Source organism: Dermacentor albipictus, chromosome 9, assembly GCF_038994185.2.
Source record: "Dermacentor albipictus isolate Rhodes 1998 colony chromosome 9, USDA_Dalb.pri_finalv2, whole genome shotgun sequence".
NCBI lineage: Eukaryota > Metazoa > Arthropoda > Arachnida > Ixodida > Ixodidae > Dermacentor > Dermacentor albipictus.
Window position 1 is genome coordinate 54,691,767 of NC_091829.1, and position 24,773 is coordinate 54,716,539.

Sequence of the window (24,773 nt, forward strand, 5' to 3'; positions counted from 1 at the left end):
AGCGTCTTCTCACAGTAAGCGTCCCCTTTTCGGTACTACTGAAGGGTAATTTACTAGCAATTCCTTGAAAACGTTTATTAAAGGGCCCCACTGCAAATTTTAGTTATTCACTGGAAGTTTTAAAATGCAGTCTAGCGATTGTTTAATCGAAATAATTTTTCAGATCTGTTATTATTGGAGAAAGAAGAGATTAAAGGACCTGTTGCCCTACCGCCAGGAGGCAAGGGCAACAGCCAACAGAGACACTCTCTCCCTCTGCCTCGAGTAGTGTCCGCTAAAGCTCTTAAATGAAATAAAAGTAGCACGATCTTTTAAAGAATGCTGCTGTCATACCCTCTCACTAGCCGAACACCATCACATACTCTCGCAAGCTTTTTTCTTGCTTTGTATTTTGCTTCTGCCGACATCGCAGTGCCAAACATTGCGAGAGGTATATGCAGGCACCTGTTTCGCACCTCCTTTGTGCTTTTTCAGTTTAATTCCGTGTTCGTGACGCCGTGTTGCTGCGCCTTTGGATGCAGCACACGTGAACCTGACGGCAAGTGACTGTTCCAGATTCCATCTGCCAAACGAGACACAGCGCAAAGGAAGGTGTGGTTTCAAAGAATCAGCCAGGCTGAGTTCAGCCCAATGCAATGGTCCTGGATCTGTGAGGAAACCGAGTGATCCTTCACTCGTCACTAATCTCATATGCTGCCACTTGCTGTAAGTGGCTTCGTTAGTTTTTCACTCCCTTATGTGCCGCATGTTTGCGCTGCGTTTATGTTCAACTTTCGTGCCCAACTTCAATGAAGTTGTCTCCAAACACTCATGCTTTTTGTCAACTCAGTCATATATTTCATGGCACTGTCTTTGTTTCACCTAAATGTATGCAAACAGCACCTTTGAGTGTATCCCGATACGTTTTAAAGCAGTGATGGTACATAGGTAAAACAAGGGGTGCCAACCTGCAGAAAGATGAACTTATTGGGGCGACTTCGCTCCTTCAAGAGAAACTCAACTCGGTGGTCGACAGAGATCAAAGTTCCTGTTGCTATTGTCCGCTTTGTCAGTGGCCAGGACAAACTTGGAGGTTAACTCCTCGTTTTTACTCTGCATGAATTTTGACAAGATAGTGCGCAAAATACGCAGCGCAGAATTTCTCGCACCCGCACGCAACACACACAAGCGGCGATATGATCCACAGTAGCAGCCTTGCACACACCTGTGAGATGACTGCTGCCGCGCTTCTCAAGTTCACAAAAAGAAAAAGAAAATGTGTGGATTTATGTAAGGTACCCTACAAGCGAGCAAAGCAACTTGCGTCTCATTATCGATGGACCGCTTCCGCTGATTGATCAGTAGCTCCCCCCCCAGTTAGTGAAAACTCTAAGGCAACTACGCACCTACTGCTAGTCAACCATTCACTCTCACAGCCTAGTCTTAATTTTAAAGGCTCACTGTGTGCATTGGCCACTGGCCGACAAGGGAATGAAGCTGCTGAAGCGTGATAGCGACGGCGGTAAATCAACCAACGTCAAGGTCGCATGCAGCATGGGTGAGTGTCTCGCACTAATAGCAGAGCCAACTAAGCGCAACCACACTCGGATGCCCTTTCATGATGTTTCGATTGCGAGTCATAATATAACGTAAAAAAAATTCCAATCAAAACACGGCCCCTCAAAAGCGCGAGCGATACGTAGTGACTGCGGTTGATTCATAGACCGTCTGCTAGTTCAGCACTGCGTATGGGGGGAGCCACGGTGGACAGAAGAGAGAGAGAATGCCCGTGCAGGAGGAAGAGGGAGGAGACGGTGCTACCTTTATTTCATTCAGGGGCTTTAGCCTCCGCATGTGACGTTCCTTCCCCGCCGTTTCCCATACCAGAGCTGAGGGACTGCATCAGGTTCATGTGAAAAGCCCTACCTCCTTTTTTTCCCCCCACCCGCTTCCTATTTGCTGCACAGCGCATTTCCGGTGGCGGTGTGTGCACAAGTGATGTTGTTGCACGTTCCCTATCAAACAATGTACCGAAACCTGTTGTGGAGAGCGACATTGCTAGGACTGTGCTTTACATCACGGCACTTGTGCATGTTACCTTGACTCTCTGGTTTGGAGTGACACTTCTTTGAGGGGAGGACACCTGGCGTCTGGTCTGAAAATTCAACTGTTTCTGTGGCGTGCAGCACTGTAATACTTTGCAGACACAATCGTCAATAGCGCATAATGTGCTGTGCTTGTCTGTTTCTTATGGACAGACATGGCGGGGGACCCTTAAATCACCATAGCAACACAGAGCTTGAGGGATGCTGCTGTAAGGGTGCTCCAGATTAGTTTTGACAACCAGGAGTTTTTGAATGAGCACCTAATTCCACAAAGACTTTTGCACTTTGCCCTCATCTGAATTTTTGGTGCTGGCTTTACTGCAAACATCGGTTATGAGCTAACTGCACAAGTCTATGCACTTGTTCATCGTTTCGTCCCTATCAAGATGTCCTGCCAGGGTTGGGGAATCTAAATGGTGGACTTGCGCTAAGCAACAGACCATACGCAGACATCACAACATTGGCACATTGTAACTAATATCTAATTTTCTCGGATATAATTACTCTCGTCTACTCCTCATTGCAGGATGGAGGACCCAAAAGAAATCTATATTTGAATGCAAACATATATTTTGACATCGAATGATGGATCCCTATGCTCAAGTATGAAGAAGTGACCCTGAAAGTATCCCGAGAACAGCCAATTTATGATGTATGATGTACTTGATGAAATTTGCAAGACATTGAAAAACTTGGTTGATGCGCTCTCCGCAATCACTGCTGTAAAATTATATGGCCCACTTGTACGCACCAAGTAGCCGTAGTAGCGAGACTCATAGCCGTTCATCAAGTGAACGAAGTTGCCAGCAAAGTTGGTCCCATCCTGTGGCTTGTACCCGAGCAGCTTGTCCTGGATTTCTCCAAACAGCTTGGCCGTTTCTGCCTGGGACAGAAAAAAAAAAAACATCCAAAAAACTCACGGTTAGGCAAACAGCTCAGGGTTCATTCACTATTAAGCACAGGGGGACACGGGTCTTAGAGACTAAAAAATCGCGAGAATATGGGTTTCTTAAAAGTGGTATTTTCATAATATACAAACACTAACGTATCCTCGGACCAAGTTTCCCGCATCATGGATCAATATTTTAGCCGCAATATCAATTTATGTAACCGCCACGCGCTATATTTTGACAGAAAGAAGCATAAGAAGGGGGCTTTTTTCATGCCACGCCGCTGCTGAACGACGTATGCTGTCACGGCCATCTTGGTCGCGTTGGAAAGAACTACTTCTCTTCTTCAATTTACCACCACATTTTCGTTCGCCCCCCCCCCCCCTATTTGTTTTTTAGAAATACCACACCGAAAAAAAGTCTTAGCGTGAGACCCCATTCGCCAATTCCATGCATGTGACTAAATAAAGTCCTGCGTTTGGCTTAGGTGGCTGGCGTCGTCCGCTACAGCATGCAGATGCGCTTGAAAAGTGAACCGCGACGCCATTTTGCAAGCCGCTAGCGTAGTGTGTAGTGATGTTGGAAGTTTGCCACTTGAAACAAGTTTGGCAAGAAAAGAAAGCGAGCTTGCTACAACTTCGAAAAGTGCTCCGACCTTGCCGAAAAACACAGCGACAAACACCCGCTGGTGGTTTCAAGCAAGCTAGGCCTAACGACGTCGCCGGCTGATAGTGATCGCAGGAGCATCGCTCGGCACGACACAAAGATGGTGCAGCCAGCAGAATTGCTCCAATGGCAGGAGCAAGCAGGGGAAAACCTCGAACAACTGGCGGGAATTTCGGCAAAGAAGTGGAAATTGGACGTGTACGAGTGTCAACGACGGTGCGGACAGGCCGGCGGAGATGGAGTCATGCTTTTATCTTATCAGTGTGGAAGCAATAAGCGCTTTGGTCTCTCGGCTAAAGTGCAGTCTCTGTGGCAGCTCCGTGACTTTTGAATCAGAGGAGAGAGAGTACGGCCTTGCCATCAAGCTTCTCGCCATTTGCTTCCGAGTGGAGCTCACCGCGCGTGAGAAACAGCAAAATGGTCAACCCTTTCGTAGTGAGCACTCTTAACACTCATGCGATGATTAGCACTGGAAATCAACAAACAGCAATGAACTAAGTTTTTGCTGCAATGAATATCTCGCACCATGGCCTTCATAACAAAACGTGGCAAGGCTACCTCAATCAGAAGCTGGCGCCAGCATCGTCATCTGCTGCACAAAAGCTGATGGGCGTGTGTGCGATATCAGTGAAATCATTGTCTAATGACTTGAAACTTGCGAACTCTGGGAATATAGTGGTATCCTACGATGGCTCATGGATGACGCGTGGCCATTCACCACACATCGGCGTCGGGATGGTCATCGGACTGTTCTCCGGACTTGTGTTCGACTACGTTGTCCTGAGCAACTTCTGTGCTGGGTGTGTGCGCGGCCAGAAACCTGGTGACCCGGACTACCAAGATTGGAAGGCAAGCCATATGTGCCAAAATAACACAGAAAAAAAAGCAGGGAAGATGGGAGTTGAAGCGGCGCTTATACTGTTCCAGAGGTCACTTCAGCTGCATAAACTAAGGTACACCACAGTCCTCTCAGATGGTGATAGTCGCGCATTTCTTGCTCTCAGACAAGCCAAAGTGTATGGCTTTGTGCCAATCGAGAAGGAAGATTGCGTGAATCGCGTCCAAAAAAGGATGGGGAATGCTTTGCGCACTCTCGTTGCCAAACACAAGTGCTCTGCTTCTGAAACACTTGGCGGCAAAGGGAAATTGACGGGTGACCTGATCACCAAACTCAGTGCCTACTATGGATGGGCATTAAAATCCAACAAAGGGGATGTGAAGGCCATGCAGAGGGCTGTGATGGCACCATACCATCACATCACGTCAAACGACAAGGTTTCAAACCACAGCCTTTGCCCATCTGGTCCAGACTCTTGGTCCCATCAGAATGCTGCGCAAGCAGAAAATGAGCCCATCTCAAAGCATCGATATAATTTGCCTATCCATGTTTGTCATGCCCTTCTACCAGTGTTAGAACGCCTCTCAGAATAAAAATCGTTTCGAAGATGCCAGCGCAGCATGACCCAAAACAATAATGAATGCTTGCTTTCCATGATTTGGGCATTGGCACGTAAGGAACAGCATGCCTCGCTTTTTGCTGTTGGAGCTGCTGTGGCTGAGCCAGTAATGAAATTTAATTCATGGAACGAGAGAGCTTCATCTGCCATACTCCAGGAGCTTCATTTGAACCCGGAGCTACCGAACAGCATGAGAATGGCCGAGAGAGATAACCGGCAAGCAGCAGCATCAGCCCGCAAGCGTGCATCTGCAGAAAATCTGCGACAAGCCTTCAAAAATATCAGTTTTGATAGCTGTAGACGGACTGATTACATCTCTGGTGGCTATTGACCATTTAGATATGTAGATAGATGAATAATTTTTGTTATGTTTGAACAAAAATGAGCTTGTCCGTTTTTCCTTTTTTTTGCATTTTCCTAAAACATAAATTTTTGAATATTTGCATCCTTCCGGGAGCAATTTCGCGGTAATCAGGGTACCTAGAATTGTAATTTTTGTTGCAGTATTGAGCTACATGAATAATGCACACAATACTAGGACCAGATTTTCGCATCTCAGTTTTAATATTTTTTTTATTGTCCATACATTAAACAGCCACTTTGAACCCATTTTGAACAGAAAGCTTTGATGTGCTGTATAATTGTTAATAATTGTTATACCAAAAAAACTATTCCTACCATTGTGAAGCTTATGGTTCCTAGTATCGAGCTATGTACCTAAAGCAAGATATTGATGAGCAGTTTTTGCTTCATTGTTCCCAGAAACTATGCTAATTATTTTGGTTAACTTATTGGCATATCTTAAAAACAATTGCATATTCGGAATCGGCATAAGAAACTACACAACACCGTGCAGTTTCATTAAACTTGGTAACGGGGGGTCCTAATGAAGCTCAGAATATTCACTCCCCCCCTTAAGCAAGCTAGAGGGGCTGCCAACACAAAAGAACTTTGTTACGCCAAGGAAATTTTCCATACCATGTAGAAGAGAGCAAATTCATACGCGTTCGTAAAATTTTTCAGTTATGGTAGATAGCCAACGGTGATAGTTAATAATGTCAATGCCCGCCGTTCGTACTTGTGCTACACGTTTTATTAGGAAACTGGAACTGTCTTGGTGCCAACTCTGGTTTTCCCCTTAAAATAGATGCAAAACGCAGAAAGGCTCTCACAAGACAACCTCTGAGCCAAATTGAATGACATTTGTTCCATTTAGGAGAAAGCTGAAGTCTATCGACTGTAGGAAGCAGATTGTTGATTAGAGCCTCATAATTTTTGAAAAATAGACGAAAATCAGTAAGTCTCAAAGAGTTGAAGTACAGAGTTCACGAATCCAAAGTTCCTGCACCATGAACAGACATCGCTGTTTTGTGAACTGCATCCGTTAGTTGCCTCTGAAGCAGACAAACGTGATAACGTAAGAATTTGCAGCTTCTCGCTGGTTCTGCCTGGGATCACGTGGTGGCTCTATTGTTCGTATCATCCCCCTTAGCATGAAAAAGCTGTTCGCAACATTTAAAATTTCGCAAGTTAGCTAATGTAAGCTAATGAACTTCGTATGCTGAAAAATGTGTATCATATTGAAGTTCATATCAGGCGTGATTGCGCCACCGAGATTCTACTGTGCCTAGATAGGAGCTCCTGTAGTGCAGCTCCCTTTCTTTACTCTCTCTCCTCTGTTCCCACTTCTTGCTTATCAGCGACTTTAGCGGTAAGCCCATTAAACTTAATTTCCCCTCACGAATTTCAGTGTCAATCTTTTTTTCTCAATGTACAGCCTCTATCCTGGTCCAAGACTGATAGTATATTTAAACGAAAGAAAAGAAGAAGAAGAAAAAGGCAGTGAACACCCAGTGATAAACGTTAGCTGATGAGCAAAAAATATGCCAGTTTTTTCACGTCTTAACAGCACGAATTGACAAATGCGGCGCCCAAGTGCACCCAAGGTACAACGGACAAGCGTTTCCACATTCCACCCTCGTCAGAATGCGGTTGCTGTGGCTAGGATCAAGCTCGTGGCCTAGAGCCCAGCAGTACAATGCAATTAGCCCCGAGAATTAGGAGTGGCGCCCTCTCGCGAGTGACGTCACGGCCAGGACGCCGCTCGCTCCGGCTCGCTCGGCTGCCGCGCGCGCTCGTTCCCTTCGTGTATGCTTGGGGTATGGGTGGCTCGAGCCGTACGTATTGAAGAATACGTAGGCTTCTTTCAGCTGCCATACCTTAACCACAGTTTCCTCTTCAAAGGCGTGCGAGTCGAGAAACTTTGCGGCTTGGATATCGCAAGCTAAGTAGCGTTAAAGGGGTCTACTAGGTTTTGCAATGCATATATGCGCCGTGTCTATCGGTAAATTTTGACTAAAAAAAGAATATCTGCAAATTCAACGCGCGAAGTTGTGTATGATGCTTCGCTAAACACTTAACATTCCTTTAGTATTTAGCTATGAGAGGCATTGCATTTTACGTGGAAGAAAAATTTGGTAATTGGCGTCAACATGTTATCCGATGTTAGAAAGACACTGCCCAGCGAAGCTGTCATCACGATTCCTATTACTCTGGTGTGTTGTTCTATTCAAATATGGCCATTCATTAATACGTAAAAAAATAGTTAGGCGCGCATTTCTTATGAAAAACTTTGCTGCTACTTTCATCCCCCTCTGAAACAGGCCTCCAACAAACGAATTGCTCATGGCTGCTAACACGACGGCGCCTCATGTAGAGTATTTACATAGTTAATTCACAAACACCATAGTAGCAATCACCTGAGAGAAAAGTTTCGTTGTTAAGATCGAGAGCCACTCAATTGAAAGTGATGAAATGTTTCATAGTGGCCCTCAGTAGCCTTTATCGACAATATGGTACACCCCTGATCACGTAACGGTTGCAATCGACTGTCCGTATGGCGAGGCACGCTATGTTCGCGAAACCCATCAGTTCACTACAACTTCGAATTAAAACCATAAAGCATTTTTTACAGCGCCAACTGGAATGGCTAAAGTATTCTCAAGCTACTACACCGCAGCTTAGATTGCCTACAAAAGGAAAATTCAAGCACCTTCTGTCTCACGATGTCTCGATCCAGCGTTATTTAATTATACAAACGGATAACAATTCGCTTCGTCGGTACATAAATTAAGGGGAGACGCGGGTCGAAAAACGGCGATTTTCATTAAAAAAGTCAGTTTTATGTTTTCGACTGTTTCAAGAAGATTGATCCCTCTTCTTTCATATATAAAGAAATCAGAGCCGTAAATGATCGGTAAATTATAAATAAACTCGGTGAAAGCACTCGAGGTGGCAAGAAAAGGTGTAAATCTGGCCTATTTTCCAGCGCGTGATGCGTCAAATCACGGCGTTGCAAGCCATTGGGCTTGTGCAAGGCAGTAGGCTGTAGGGGTTGGAGGACGGACTTCGGGATGAAAACCCAAACTTGGGAGGATTTATTCTACATTATGTACAGGGGGGTGAGCGACAAGTAACATTCGTACAGTCATTACGGGCCGGCAGCAACTCGGACGCTGCGGCCCGCGGCAAGAAGTTCGAGAGAGGTGAATCAGGGGATCAGGGCATATTCCAGAATCCTCAGGTCTCTCTGGAAGGCTTCTTATAAACCCTTCGAGCACTGTAAGTCACGTCATGTTTGACCAATGGGAGAGTCCGCTCCGATGACGCCACTTTCAGCCAATGGTAGGCGCCCGTGTCGCGGTGTCACACCTGGCGGCTCTCTGTGGTCTTGCCTCGCAGACTGGCAATGCACTTCTAACGAGGAGAAGGGGAGGGCTGCTCATGCTCCATTGTCGGATGCCCACCTGCTAATCTCGGCGGCGCACGAACTTGTTGGCACGTGAACTTGTTGCCTTAAACTTGTTTGCTCGGCCGCTCCTCTGGAATGCGCTTTCCTGCTTCTGCATTCCTCAATTAGCTGTGCTGCAATCCGATGTGGTCTGGGGAACTCGAAGTAATCGCAGGAAACAGCTCCATATCTAACAGCTCGTCCTCGCCCCGGTTGTTCTGAATGGCCGGTGAATTCAATTCGCTGGCCATGAGGAACGCTGAAAGAAGCTGCAGGGTACTGGGGTCGAGCCTCGTTTGACAACCCTCAGGATCCTGGGCCCTAGAGAACATACGTCAAACAAACCAAACAACACAGCGCTGCACCACGCGTAAGCGCAGGCTCTTCACTCCTGACTCGCCAGGCTATTACTGAGTCAAAATCAACCCTGATCTTTTATTTCCCCAATTTTGACAAAACAGTTCCAACCACCCTTCCAAACAGCTATCCATTTCTCCTCGATTGCCCACAAGACCAGACTATTATTGTTGTTGCAAAACAAAAGGGTCGTTGACGATGCAAACAACAAATGAAAACAGCCGACCATAACTTAAGTGGCCTAACTACACGAACAGCATGTTTCCAATCTATCGCAGTGGCGTACTTATCGCACGTAATGGTGCCACTGAACAATCTGGTCAACCTCACAAGCACGTAATCACAAGCGCACCAGCCTTGTGGTCACTAAACAAAACGCGTACTTGCATTGTAGGCAAACTTTTCATTCACGCTTACTCACGTTTCTTTCCTGAAAGTCCTAGAGGACACGTGACATAAACGAACAATTAAACTTGCGTGACTTACACACTCCGCAGAACTCTTAAAATAATGCGTCTTTTAATAACTCGTTCCACGCGTACTTATCAGAGAAGTCAGAATACGGCTGCCCTCCACACACACTAGCAACCCAGTCATAAAGTCTGCTTCCTTCCGTCCACACAGGACACGCGCTAATGGAACTAAGAACGCTTCTCCGTGCAAATCATGCACTCACTGAAAATCTACGTGCTTAACCTTAGAAAATTCAAAAACACATAAAAAGCAGGTTAAATAACACACGCGCTTTACCATAGGCCTCTCAACAATAACCTTGACCCTCAGGTTACTCACACACGCAAACACACAAAAAAAGCCTATCTACTTATTAATGAGCATCTCGCGAGACTACAGGTCTACCTAAAACGCATCTTTCAAATCTCGAGCTTCTCGAACGAAAACACAAACAAAGCTCATACGTTTACATATTGAAAGAAATCCTAGTCTCAAATCGCGAAAAACTTTCCGATGCTCAAAAATAAAAAACAAGACTTCATTTCTACGGAAGCGCTCCTGGCCTCCCTTTCTAAACGCTTATGTCTGACTCATACTCTGAGCCGTCCCCGAGCTGGTCGCGGCTTGAAAACTACTCTGGCTGCCGAGGAAACACAAAAGGGCTGATTCACTATCAGCTCCCCCAAGACGTTACGGTCTCCTGCCAATTTGCGTCCTCGCGCCCCGCTTTCAACACAAACTCGATTGACCGCGTCGCTACTCCCCACCTGGTCTCGTCCTGCCACCTTGCGTTTCTTCGAACTGCACGCTGAGCTGTGAAAAGAGCTACGGAACGACGAGGAGTTTAACAGCCTCGTGCCCTTTGTCCGCGTTCGTGCAGAACATTCTTCGCGGTCCCCCTTTGACCTGTGGCTCGAACGTTCTGGATGCGTCAACATCGTCCGTGACGACCGCACCTTTCTTTTCTCCGCGCCCTGCCTTTTCGCGCTTGTCGCCGTCTTTGGCTTCGCTACATTAGCTACCGCATTCCGATCTTTTCGGCGCTTCTTTCTGCGGCGCTTTCTCCTCGAACTCTCTTTCATGCCGTCATCTCGCGCCTCGTGCTGGCCGTTACACATCTCGTCGGCCCAGATCAGTCTCTTTCCCGCACAGTCTGAGTGATTTACATTTAAATCTACTCTCACTTTGCCTCGACTGGCGGACAGCCCAACCGACTCTGGCACAATGCAGCAGGCTTTACTCGAGTAAGACAACTCGCACTCTCGCGAACTGCCCTCTACTGCATTGCCCAGCTCACGCTGTGCATCGGCACACAGCCCGTCGGTATCGATCGCTGTCTCACGCGCACAGTCCGAATGATTAACTGAATCATCCCTATCTAGGCCATCTAGACTGGCGGAGAGCCGCACCGATCCCTGAACAATGCAGTTGTTCTCTCGTGAGCTACGGAGCTCGCCACCCCGAGAGCTATTCTCAACTGCATCGTCCAGCTCGCACTTCACTTTTGCACGCAGATCTGGCTCTACATGGGTGCTCGCTTCTGTCGGGTCAGAAGTACCCTTTTCTTCGCTAGCAACCTCGCTAACATTACCAGCGACGCCCACACGTGGTAACTGTGCCAATTTGTTCGCAGCTGGCCTAGCTGTCTCCACAGTCATCTGTTGGCACAGCACCTTGTCGTTCTCACTCTGGCCTTTAACGGCCTCTGTTGCCACTAAGGCATCGTTAGCAGCTAGCCTTTTCCCTTTACTTATGATACTGCAGCTAATCTCACAGGCACTACTCTTCTCGTCGGCTTCTGGCGAAAGTCCGCTAGACACTTCCTCATTCTTTCGCTCTGTACATCCAACAGAATTCTCAGACAGCCGTTGTCTCTGTGCCAATAACTGATCACAATACTGTATCTCTTTGATCAGTGCTGCCTTCTCTCTCTCATACTTTTGTTCACGCTCAAGTTCGCGTTCATTCTCACGTCCGTGACGCTCACACCTAAGAGTAAGTTCTTGAAGCTCATGCTTCCGTTCATTCTCGCGTTCTTCACGCTGACGCTCACTCCTAAGCTCACGACGCTCTCGCAAACGTACACGACGCACACGCTCCCGTGGCTCCTGTATCACCTCCCAAGCAAGCTCAATGCTTTTGTCATCATTGCCACTATCATTAATCGCCTTTATGATAGCTGGCGTTTTCATCCGTTCGTCCGCCTCAACTCCCAAATCGTCGCACACCAACAACAAGTCTAACCTCGTCAACCTTCTAAGATCCATGGCAGCTGCCCCGACAGGTGGTTAAAACTGTTTTCCTTAATTAATTTGTGCAAACACACAATGCATCAAACTCCCGATTCCCAGAACTATCAAAATTGAACACACAACCTTTGAGTCTGGCAAATCATAAGGAAAAAAACCACGCGCTCACTTACGGTTGCAGCACCCTGCCATCCGGTTCATTCGTCCGCTGTTTCCGGTTCCTCCGGACTCCCTGGGTCGAAGGCTCACTCCTTCTTCGCTACTCCCAGTTTCTTCGGACCTCTTTCGACGAAGGCTCTCTCTTCTTCGTTCTTCCCGGTTCCTTATGATCTTTCTCGACGAAGGTTGATCCGTAGCGCTGCCACCAGCTGATGCATTCGGAGGCGATCCTACCGCTGCCAACCAGATGTAGGGGTTGGAGGACGGACTTCGGGATGAAAACCCAAACTTGGGAGGATTTATTCTACATTATGTACCGGGGGGTGAGCGACAAGTAACATTCGTACAGTCATTACGGGCCGGCAGCAACTCAGACGCTGCGGCCCGCGGCAAGAAGTTCGAGAGAGGTGAATCAGGGGATCAGGGCATATCCCAGAATCCTCAGGTCTCTCTGGAAGGCTTCTTATAAACCCTTCGAGCACTGTAAGTCACGTCATGTTTGACCAATGGGAGAGTCCGCTCCGATGACGCCACTTTCAGCCAATGGTAGGCGCCCGTGTCGCGGTGTCACACCTGGCGGCTCTCTGTGGTCTTGCCTCGCAGACTGGCAATGCACTTCTAACGAGGAGAAGGGGAGGGCTGCTCATGCTCCATTGTCGGATGCCCACCTGCTAATCCCGGCAGCGCACGAACTTGTTGGCACGTGAACTTGTTGCCTTAAACTTGTTTGCTCGGCCGCTCCTCTGGAATGCGCTTTCCTGCTTCTGCATTCCTCAATTAGCTGTGCTGCAATCCGATGTGGTCTGGGGAACTCGAAGTAATCGCAGGAAACAGCTCCATATCTAACAAGGCCTACACTTTTTCTCTCCGAGGTCGGCTTTGCCGCGTCACAATCTCTCCGGGAAGTAATAATAAAAACAACATTCTCCGCCGAAACCAAGCGCTTCCGCTGGATTTCTAAGTCACATGGTGCGATTCCGGCCACGCCAGTGGCTGCTAGCGCGCGACGCGGCCGCGGGTTGTCTGCTCTTTCTGCGACGCGCCGCTCTCTCGACGTGTTCCCAGGCTTTCGGCATTTTTCTGCTCCTTGTTTCGATGGATCCCGTGAAGAAACGCGATTTTCGATCTCGAAAGTATCGGTCGAAGCACAAGTTCAAGGGGACTCGCCGCAAAGTCAAGCGGTGTGCAATGGAGACGTCCGCGGCAGCTAAGCCTAACCTAGGTGACGGCGACGCTTTCGACGGTTCAGAGCTGGCCGGCCGCTCAAGTTTCGTTGGCAGCGCATCGGAGAAAAAGTAGATAATCTTCGACAATCAAAATAGGAGCGGCGAGGAGACGGGAAGCCCCTTTATCTGCGAGATCGGCGTCGGGAACGTGAGCGCCGCGGCATGTCCGGGGTGCGGACGGCGCGACCTTTTTATCCGCGAGTTGGCCAAAAAACGGAAACGACTCGCGTCGTTTTTGGGGTTGTGTTGCAACAATTTGCAGCGTGTACCACGTCCGTTATCTCGTCAACGTATTCGTCGCGGCGTGCATCTCCGGTAGACGACGCTGACGGTGGAGCGTGCCCTTCGGCCGGCCCAAGAGAGAGTTTCGCCGTGAATATCAAGGCAGTAGTTGCAGCGCGCGCATTTTGAGCTGGACACAATCAACTCGTCCGATTTTGTGCAGTTCTTGGTTTACCAAAAACGATGCACCATAAATCGTTCACCGCCATAACAAAGAAAGTGCATCTTGCTGCTACAAAAGCAGTGGCTGAACTTGGAGTTGGCTCGGAAAGTAACAGCACAGGAAGTGGGTCAGCATGGTGCTCACGAAGACTCCATGAGAGAAGAACATATGGCGCAGGTGAATTGTAAAGTAGTGCACTGGATCTAGATACCCTGGCCTGCATTATGTGCAATTTTTATATAGATTTCAGCGCTACAACACAAATAAATAACTTTTATAACTTTCAATCATGTTTTTCTCAGCTTCATATTTTTGGCCAAACATGGCTTTTGTGCACATTTGATGTACTTATTATGGTCCAATCAAGACCAAATTTGGTGTGCATCATCTTTAAGATGTGTAGAATGCACTGGTCTAGGTTTTAGTCCAACCAGTTTATTTTTAAGAATGGAAATGTTCAATACCCTTGGGTACCAGTCACTGAAAACGAAACATCAGATATGAAATTCTCTCAAAATGTTGCCTGGCAAGGGAAATGCATTATCTTGGTTATTAGCACTCACTGGAGTGTTGGGGACAAGAAACGCCATCTTGCACCGCTATATCATGCCAACTGCTAGGTCCAGTAACTGCACAAACATGCACTGTTTCTCACTTATGCATGGCACTTAGGACATGAAAGCATCGAGCTATCCTAAATCTAAAAACAGATTTGTAATGAGGATATCAAGCTGTATAAGTGGTACAATTTTCATTTGCCTAGCAATAATATTTAAGAAGAAAGGTTTCTGAGGAGCGTCTCCCCTTAAGGCTAAATTAAGTTTGCTCCAATCCAGCCGCAAACATTCATAAAGAAATCACCACAAGCCTTGCATATACTTTCACTTGATTTCTGACCCTCCACCGGGGGAATTTCGATATCTTGAATATGTCCCATACTACTAGTCATTGACGCTTCGACGTCTTTCTGGCTGCAGCTATGCGGTCCAGCAGGCATGCTTCACTAAAAAAATTGGGCCGAGCAGCCTGTGTCAGTTCGCCAAACAGATTCGTCATGTATATTCCTCAAGCAACAAGCACCAGTAAATTTCTCAAGTGAGTCTGATTTGATTTGATTTATTAATTTCCATTTCACACACACATGTGCAGAGGAGTGGTAAATGGAGGTAGATGAGGGAAAAAAGCCGCACAGACGCGGCTTGAGGTAACCTCACCCCCTTAGGTACAATATGGCTGCATGGGGTAACACATCAAACGCCATATAAATTACATTTATGTAGTGGCCATAAAACATTGCAGTTATACAATATATGAAAGAACAGTAAAATATTTCCACAATAACAATGCAAAACACACTGCGGCATTGAAATAAATAAATGATATACACTAGGTAACATAGACAAAAAAGAGGAACATAACATACATTATTAATCATTAACAAACGCTCTCTAAAGAGGTGAGTTGAACGTGTAGCACGGAAAAGGGAATATATATTGGTACATTCATAATTGTACTCTGTAAATAGCTGTAAGCCTTCATTAACTTTACTTCAAGTTTCCGCCGCTTAAAAAAAAATAAACACGTGAAGAACCACCTAAGGTTGACAAGCAGGTAAAGAAGCAAGTGAGGCGTGTAGAATCTAAGCTCCAGTATTAGTTAAGTCCCCGTGCTACTGCCGAGCGTTTCTGTGAGGAAATGCAAAAATTCGATATTATACCATGAACTACTCGTCGTGAGCAAACCTGTTTTAGCGGAATAAAATCAACGTGACTGCTGTAGAAGACATATATAGCCAACTTTGTGACATACTTGTTGCAGCGCGGCAGGTATGGTATCATAACTGGATTCCTAAAGGCTATGCTTTTCCGATTGTCTATGCGCGTATGAAAAACCCGCAATGGGCTGGTCTGCGTCGCTTCGGCTGGCACTGTAGCGTTGCCTTCAAGAGCTGCATTGTTGTCTAAGAAATTAGCTCTTTGAATAAATGTTCGCAAAGGAAGACGTCGTAAAAATATATTTGAGACGACCACTATAAGTATACAAGCAGAGAGAACGAGGGCGAACAAACGAAAACACCGCAGAAAGCGCCAGGACAACGCCCGAACTGTAGCAGACGACAGGCGCGAGTCCGTGCCCTGACGTCACGCGAGCGGCGCTCGCAGCGCCGCTCGCGTTCGTTCTCGGGGCTAATAGCCACTGAGCCACCATAGAGAGCAAAAAAAAAAAAATACAACAAAAAGAAAGTAGGTTACGAAGGAGACTATGGCTATACCTGCGGCTTGACATGCAGCTCCAAGTCGAACATGGCCCGAGTGATCAGGAGCAGGTTGAACTGGCCCACGCTGGCGAGCCGCGAGGCAATCAGCGGGTCAGCCAAATCCTTGGGAAGTGGCTCGCCAGAAGCGTGGTGTTTCGACATGCGGCTCAGGCTCTCCAGGTCCCAGCACCAGTTCTCCAGCATCTGGGATGGGCACTCCAGGAAGTCTCGCTCAACCGTCGTGCCCCTGCAAAGAAGCCGCAGCGCAGTCCAGTGACGCTCCAGAGAAACAGGTTACAGTTCAATGACTGACCAGTGGAGACAAGTAGCATTTGCATTAGACTAAGGACCGGGACGTTATTTGCGGAGATGCTTGACCCTCTTGCTTCCCCTGACATCTGCCTGCTTTCTCCGCATGGCTCTCGCATCTCCTACTATTCGGCTTTCCCGCTTAACGCACACACAATGACGGGAGGCGGTGTTGTATTTGCACAGCTACAACAAGTGATAGGCACATGCACGTTTAAGCTGGCTGGCCGCTGCCAAATTATGGCACACCATTGAATTTACCACATTGTCAGCTTTGATGCTCACAGCATGGTTACAGCCTGGTTGGCTCAAAATGCTATCATAATGTAGAAACTCAACATACGGTGGAATTCGAGAGTGTCCAAAATAGTAGCTCACCTACATCATCCTGGCAAATCAAAACTCGGGGAAAAAATAAAAACATAAATAACATTTGCACATGCGTCGGTGGTCAGTGTTTTAGACATGGCAAATAGCAGTCTTATCCTCTCCCTCCCTGGCACGACAGTACATGGATCTCTGCAATATGCTCTCATCGAAATGTGGTAGCCGGGAGTCAAATCCACGACCTTGCACCCAGCACTAAACGTCTCACCGAATGAGTCGCCACAGCCAACTGAAACTGTGGTTTTAGTTGTTATGACTGCAATATCTGGTTTTTCAAGCACACTTCCGTGTCAGATTGAGACAGAGAAAAATAGGAGTAGAAAAGAGACGGGGAAGCATACTCTAGACGTTCCTAGAACAAAGTGTAAGCAGACGAAGAAGACAGTGATGGGTGGAAGTTGTGACAAGCACGGTGTTACCAAGAATCAATTGCTGCACTCACTCGAACATGACTAGCTCGGCCTTGCTGCAAACGTGATGCATGGTGTGGCCAAACTCGTGGAAGAAAGTTTCCACCTGGGCGAGAGGAAGACCGAGTGAGACAGTGCAGAGATCAGCACCACAAATGGAATGCTGATAGTCTGGACTGATAACAGGCAGTGCAGAGCATTTAGTGCAGGCTTGCACGTAGCAAAAGTAGTTGTGTGCACCCATCTGTCAACGTCACGCGGACGTCACTGGCATGCAACTCCGTGCACACTGTTGTCAGTAAATGCTCCTACTATAAGAATCCATAATTTCCTGAATGAGAATTTCCTGTCGATGAGAAGAAAAAATTTTCTGCAAAGAGAGACAAAAGCCTGTCACGATTACCGCAAGATGCCACTAGAAACAATAGCCTATTTGTCTTTTCATGGCCCATTCGTGTGCCCATTCTATTAGAGTGCCCTAACAGTGCCGCTGGTCATGTGAAGCCTCTTTCACAATGCCATTTTTCGCTCCGTCCAATCACCACAACCAATAAGCAAACTTCTGAGTACTGCTGGCTTCCGAGGAGAACTCCCACCTCCTCCCTTACTCTCACACGCCCGTTGATAGTAAGCACAACAGAAATGTATGTGTATTTTCTTGACTTGAAGAACACAAATGTTTACAGTAGTGCAGATGCACAATAATTTATATTGCAATAGAAGTATTTTCACCAGCTGACAGAATGCTTATTTGCAATGTTAGCTAAGCAACTAGAAAGCCAAATTGATTTGGTTTTGAGGACCAAAGTTTCAGTTGTTAAGCACAAACACATGTGCTGGCCAGCCTTACTGCCATCATAGGCTGCTTGGATGCTGCTTTGTTGCTTCGTCGGCATATATTTTTTTCCACGACAGTGATAGAACAGCTCCTGGCTGTGTGAATGACTGCAACTGAGCATTACTGCTACCACAAGAGAGTTCCATTGACAAAAATGAAGCCATGGCCGCAATAATGTAATGATTCTGCTCGAATGATATTCCTTCTTGCACTCTGCGAGTTGTTTGAGCAATGCTGCGCCAACCTTATCACTGTGATCACCTAGCCATGAACAGTGGATGATAAAAGAGGAATAGAATTGAACAAAAGAAATTTGTTGTGTTATGCTGTCCCTGATCATCACTACGAGACACATTTTTTTTTTTACATACGCCTTTAAAGATCTAGAAATGATAAATAAAGGGAAATGAAAATGGGTGAAAAAGCAACTGGCCACAGGTGGGATACGAACCCAGGCCTTCATATGCTCTTACCAATTGAGCTACTGCAATGCTGTTTTCTCATCCACTTTCTTACGTATCTGTGCCTACATACTAGGTTTAAACCCTGGGAGTGTTAGCGAGCGCCACCGTTCACAGATTTGGCAGCAAAAGTAGAACATTTTTTCTGCCACCAGGGGTTACGTGATACGTCTCTATGTCTCATATAGTCTCTATGGGACTCATGGGATAAACTATACATCTTCAATTAAAAAATTAATTGATTCACTTTGTGCTTTCCTTGGCATCATTATAGTGTCACAGTGTAGCGACGGTGAAGGAAACAGTAGCAAAACTGTCAACCAGCAAACTAACTTTTTATTGAGCGAACCTGTGCCTAACAAAAGTAAGTGAGAGTCGAAGCATAATAGTGGCGAGCACAGTCGGCGATCGGCGAAATCTGATCTGCGGGTCAAGCGCGTTGGCTTCTATACATGACTCGTCGAATATTCCAGTGGTGCATGCATACCTGTTTACGTACCTTGCAGAAAGTACTAACCAATTCATGTCATGCCGCATACAATCTGATCACACACAGTTCAGTGAGAACATACATAACAGATAGAATCAACAATAACATTCGAGTAAGTTCCAAATCATGCAGGTGCGTCTTGAGCTGAGTGATAAACTAAAAAAAAGAGGATAAAAAGAGGAAGCTTTAGCTGGGGTGCTCCTATCTAAATACACGTAAAAGGAGAATTCGTTTTTCTCGGCAACCACTGCACCAAATTTGACGAGGTTTGTTGCATTTAAAAGAAAAACTTAAAATCTAGGGACTGCTGGTTTCGAATTTTTGAGTTAGGTTGTTAATTTTTTATTAAAAATTAGCAAAGATCAAAAATTTTCAAACACAAAGCTATACAGTTTACAACTCAGTAACACAACAACGAAAAAATGCTAACACAATTCTGTGAATTGCATCTAATAGTACATTTAGTGCAGACGAAATTGGTATGTTACACATTAATATAAAAAATTTTAGTAGTAATATGAAAATGCAGCTTTTGCAAAACCCTTGTAACCAACATAACAAATTCAGGTAAGATGTAAAATGACACATTGAATTTGTCCACTTTGAATGATCCAATGGATGCCGTTTGCAGAACCGCGATATCTGTTCTTGATGCAGAGCTATGAATTTGTAAACTTCGTGCTTCTATTTTTTTCATATGGTCGAATAATTGAAAATCTTTTTAACAAAATTCAAGACCTAAATAGAAATTCCGCTTCCAACAGTCACTAGAATTTAACTTTCTCTCTCAAATGAAATAAATTTCATTAGAATCGGTCCAGAGGTTATCTCAGGAAAACGTTTTTGCATATTACATGTATCTGAATAGGTTGCGCCGGAGTTGGGCTTGAGCTAAAGCTTTTAAGCTGATAGTGGGTGAAATTCCGTGCTCGGAGAAAGGGTCAATAAGTACACGTGTCAATTTGTTGGCTCCATATGACAGAGCTTTAATTAAAGATGCCTTTCAGGAACTCTGTGTCACTGCCAGAGCACTCTGAAACGTCGATGCAAATAGGGTGCTAGTCTAGTTCTCATCTTACTTGTGCACTTTTTTGATGAGAGGTGCGAAATTTGCCATGTCTGACAACTACCCACGTCAAAGTGTGTCAGCAGAGATGGCTTGTCCGCTGTGGGTTTTGGAAAGTTGCAGATGACGGCCACGACCGGAAGCTGTCTGGAGCCATCCTGCTTGAGACAGCCTACCTACAAAAAAAGTGCCCCGATAGTTAGGAAACAAAGCCAAGCCGCAGAGTCACCAAGCCCACACAGCCGAATCTTGACAGTGAACAGGGATATAATGAATTATCAAATATAATGAGGTAAACCTAAATTGTTTTTCAGCTATATCAAAACATAACAAATGTATGCTTGTAATGAATATTGAATGTAACAATGGTATATTCAATGGTATTCAATGGTATAACAATGGTATGGTCATAAAATTTTAGTTTAATCAACTCCTGAGGAGATGTCGCCACCAGTCTGTGGGAGTTTCATGTTCACAAATCATATTGGGCACGGCCAGACGAGTGTACTCGGACACCGCACCCAGAGAATTAATGCTCCTTCTCTGCTCACCTGCAGTGGCATGTTGCAGAAGTGGCTGTACTTGCCCTCCCGTGGGAACAGGTCCATGAAGAAGTAGCCAAGCAGCTCCTTGGTCTCGCTGTCGGTCACCTTAAACTGTCGCAGAGGAGAAAAGGGGGCAACATCAAATAAGAACACAAGCTGGATGGTGTACGTAGAGGCCCCGCACACTTGTACAATCCTTGCATCCGGCCTTGCACGACAAACTCGCATGACATTTCAAGGGTGCTTCAACTAGTTAGCCAGAATGTAGCGATTTGAACACGTGATGAAGACCAGAGTAAACATTTTTAAAAAAGCAATACAGTCGAGCACCTCTACAACGAATGCCTCAACAACTAAATGACCTGTATAACAAAGGAACAAGTCTGTTCCGGTTATATTGAAAGCTGGGCAATTATACGGGTCACCTTTACAACCACGTGGCCCGAATAATGAATGATTTCAGAGGCCCTAAGCACTTCATTGCAAAGGTATTCGACTGTATACTCCACTTAATATTTAGCAGGCAATGCTGCAAAAGTTACCGAGGTAGTGTGGTCAAAGAAGTCTCACTATGTGGGTGTCTACAGTACCATAGTTTCTGGTCAGCGATGCTTTCTATGAAATACCTACTTCATAAATTACAACTTGTCAACATAAGGTTACATCAAGTCATGTGTTACTTGAGCCCTTAAGTACTTCCGGTACGTGACATGTATGCGTAGACAAGCGGTGCGCTGTGTGGTGGCTGGTTGCAGAAATGCATCTCAAATCTTCTGTGAAACTGAACATTTAACAGCGAGGCAGGAACAAGAAGACGTGAGGACTAGCACTTGCCCTCGTGTCTTTTTGTTTATGTCTCGCTGTTAAATGTCCGTGCTTTCACACAAGATGTTTCAACACCAACTAGCCCAATAAGTTATGCTACTGAGTCGCTCCAATCACTTGGCAGTAGACACTTGTACAATTCTGTGACATGAAAGTATGAGAGCTAGGGTGCGATCTTGTACGCGTTCCAAACTCGAACGGAGGCGGTCCGTTCTTGCCGTCGCGAAATTGGCGGTCCGTTCCATTGCGTTTGTCCGATAGCAGACAACACGGAATGATTGACAGCAGATATCACTTCACAATTGACGTCATGACATTCTTCACCGTTCAAACTGACCAACCATGTGCGGCTCGGTGGAACGGACCGCCTCCGTTCTATTTTGGAACGCGTACAAGATCGCACCCCTAATGTCAAATCAAATGACATGATCCATATGTACATATGTTTTCATATGCGACAAAGAATTTGTTGGTTGTTAACACGAGCAGTGACAGCAGTTGCCTTCACAGTGCTATTTATAAAACGTACAAAACATAGATTAACACATAATCAGCTGCATGGTAACTTCATCGTGCCTGATGATTACAATGTGTCGGCTGCCTCTCTTTGCTGCTTTCAACTTTAGGAGACCAAACTTTGTATGTGTATGTGCATCATCCCAGCATAAATTTTTGTTGTAGAAGTAAGTGCAACAACAATAAGGAAAACAAGAAAGTTCACTGTTTTCCCCAGGAGTCAAGACTGATGTTGCAATAAAACGTGATAATTTCAGTGGATGCACGTGGGTTATCTGCATTAAAAGTGTGCAGTACTGTTCCGAGACTATGCCACCCGTGCTGTGAAATAGGCAGTGAAGATGCTCATTGCTCAATGCAACAACCCTCCAGAAAAGTTGCTAGTCCCAGAAGAGGAAAACTGAACGCTTGCCGGCATTTTTCTCGTTTCTATTCCTGCGTATTCCTCGATTCTAAATGCTGTATTCAGACGTGAGCTATGGTTATTGCTTGAAAATCTTCCTAGGGCAGGCCAAAATTAGACGCTTTTGATGGGAGATGACTCGTGTTCATTGCATTCGCTGTCCTCTAAGCTCCGCTGAGACAGACGCTGCCACCGAAGGGATCGCTACTGGAATCACCATAAGGGTCAGGTGTGTGCATGCAGACTGGCCAAGTTCAAATTATCGAGGAAAGGCCAATTTTAGGATCGAAATAAAGAAACTTAGGGCCCCCAGAAATGCATGAACGCTGATTGGGACCTCTGGTCAAGATCAAATTAACCAGAGTTGAATTAACGGAAGTTGACTGTACATGTATTAGAACTGGCAGCACCAGAGTAGGCTCCAAGCTAAACCTCCTCTTAAGCCATGTGTCAAACACAGTAAAGAAAAGACCAGCTGCATTCGCTTACCAAGCGAGCCTCAGGATGCCAGAGGGCCGGCTTTTCAACCTCTTCGAACTTCAGGCTCAGCAACAGCTGCGCATAGAAGGGAGACACAATGCGTTGCTTTCTCTTTCTTCAGCCACGCCTCCACAGCTGCAATTTGAACACGCTGAAGGACACTTTCTCGTACAAATAAAGGCAGAGTGCAAATAAGCCGATTTCATCAGAGCTTTCACACTATGATATCAACACAGTACCAACTAAACTTATCAGAGCACTTGTGCTACAGCACTTATTTCGTGAATCAGTCCTAATCATGCAATACACACAATTGCACACACAATCTCTATACGATATTTTGTGAGTAAGCACGCACACCTGGTGTTGTATTTTATGCACACAGAAGATTGGCGACATTAATGATTACCGATAGTCGTAATAACCACTTACAGAGACAGCGCTCGAGATAATCAACCCTGAACAACAGAGTGTGCAAACAACCAATCACAGAAACCTATCAGCCTTTGAAGGGAACACAAGAAGCCTAGTGGTCATTCACATGAAACAATAAGTCCATATGTCATATCATAAGAAGCCCACAAACACTGAAACCAAGGACAACATAGGGGAACTTACAACATAGGGGAAATTTTTTTTTGTGAAGCTTGTGGGATTGTTCCCCATCTGTGGCAAGTTGTTTTTTCATCCACTTTCATTTCCATTAATTTATCGTTTCTTTATTTCACTTTTTAAGCACAAGTAATTTCCCCTATGTTGTCCTTGGTGTCAGTGTTTGTTGGCTTCTTATGATATGACTAATAAAAATCGTACCCCTTGTTTAACTCCCTTTCTTCTTGCTTAATAATTGTATATGGTAGTGTATATGTTGGCAATTCAGAATCACAGACTGTGCACGGGCATGGTATGTGCCAGCAGGATCTTGCAAGATGGCGTTGCAGAACAAGTAATTCGTCTGGCAGTGACTTACTCATACTAACTGAAACATGGCTTACCAATGATATAACTGACAGTGACGTTCTGAGTGAACTACCGAATTTCGATGTTTTTCGTAAAGATAGGCAGGGTACTCGGGGCGGTGGCGTTCTTATCGCAGTAAAAAAACATCTAATGTGCTCCACAGTTAATGTGGCCACTGACCTAGAAGTTGTGTGGCTTATCATTCGCGCTAATCCGCAGCTACTACTTCTTGGCGTCTGTTATCGTCCCCCTAACGCTAATCCTGACTTCCCCCGCCATCTGAATAACACCTTGAACCAATTAACAGAGAAATTCCCGAACGCTTGCGTCTTGCTCTTTGGGGATTTCAATTACCCACATATCGATTGGTCAAATTATTCTAGCACAGTTACTAGCACAACAGGAGCTAGAGAATTCTTAGATATCTGCCTTAATTTTAACCTCTCCCAGATGATAACAGAGCCAACGCGTGCAACTCATGTCTCGGCTAACATACTAGACCTCATACTAACCACTCATCCTGAAAGCATGTCCTCCATTAGCTACCTACGCGCAATAAGTGATCACAAAGTAATCCATGCTGTTTTCTCATTTTCACCTACAGTACGTCGTTCAGATCAGAAAACAATCCGCCTGTATGAAAAGGGAAATTATACCGCCATAAACAGCGAACTAATTGCATTCTATCAATCATTTGAATTAGGTTTTGAAAATCGCTCAATGCAAGAAAACTGGTTACTCTTCCAAAATAAGATGACTAACCTCGTTGCGCAGTTTATACCAAACACCTTACTTCGCTCTAATCGCAATAAACCATGGTTCACTAATGCACTAAAGAAACTGGAAAACAAAAAGAAACGTCAGTTTCGCTTCGCTAAACTAAGGCCAAGTCCTAGCTCCTGGGAAAAATACTATGTATCTGAACGCGCCTACCTGATAGCTATCCGGCAACAGAAGCACTCATTTTTTCATTCAGACCTACCCCGCATGCTCAGCAGTAACCCAAAAAAATTTTGGCAGGCTATCAATCCCCAGTCATCCCCTGGTGTC

General features: G+C 45.6%; 1 protein-coding gene across 1 annotated transcript in view; it reads right to left on the reverse strand.

The window, feature by feature from the left end:
* Nucleotides 1-24,773, reverse strand: part of LOC139049911 (thimet oligopeptidase-like) — a 53,998-nt gene that overhangs the window by 2,481 nt on the left and 26,744 nt on the right. Inside the window, exons 8-13 of the mRNA XM_070525785.1 lie at nt 22,773-22,838; nt 20,546-20,650; nt 20,063-20,170; nt 17,172-17,245; nt 16,049-16,280; nt 2,836-2,967 (exon numbers count right to left, since the gene is read on the reverse strand). Of these exons, the coding sequence (XP_070381886.1) occupies nt 2,836-2,967; nt 16,049-16,280; nt 17,172-17,245; nt 20,063-20,170; nt 20,546-20,650; nt 22,773-22,838 (717 nt within the window). The remainder of the gene's footprint in view (nt 1-2,835; nt 2,968-16,048; nt 16,281-17,171; nt 17,246-20,062; nt 20,171-20,545; nt 20,651-22,772; nt 22,839-24,773) is intronic.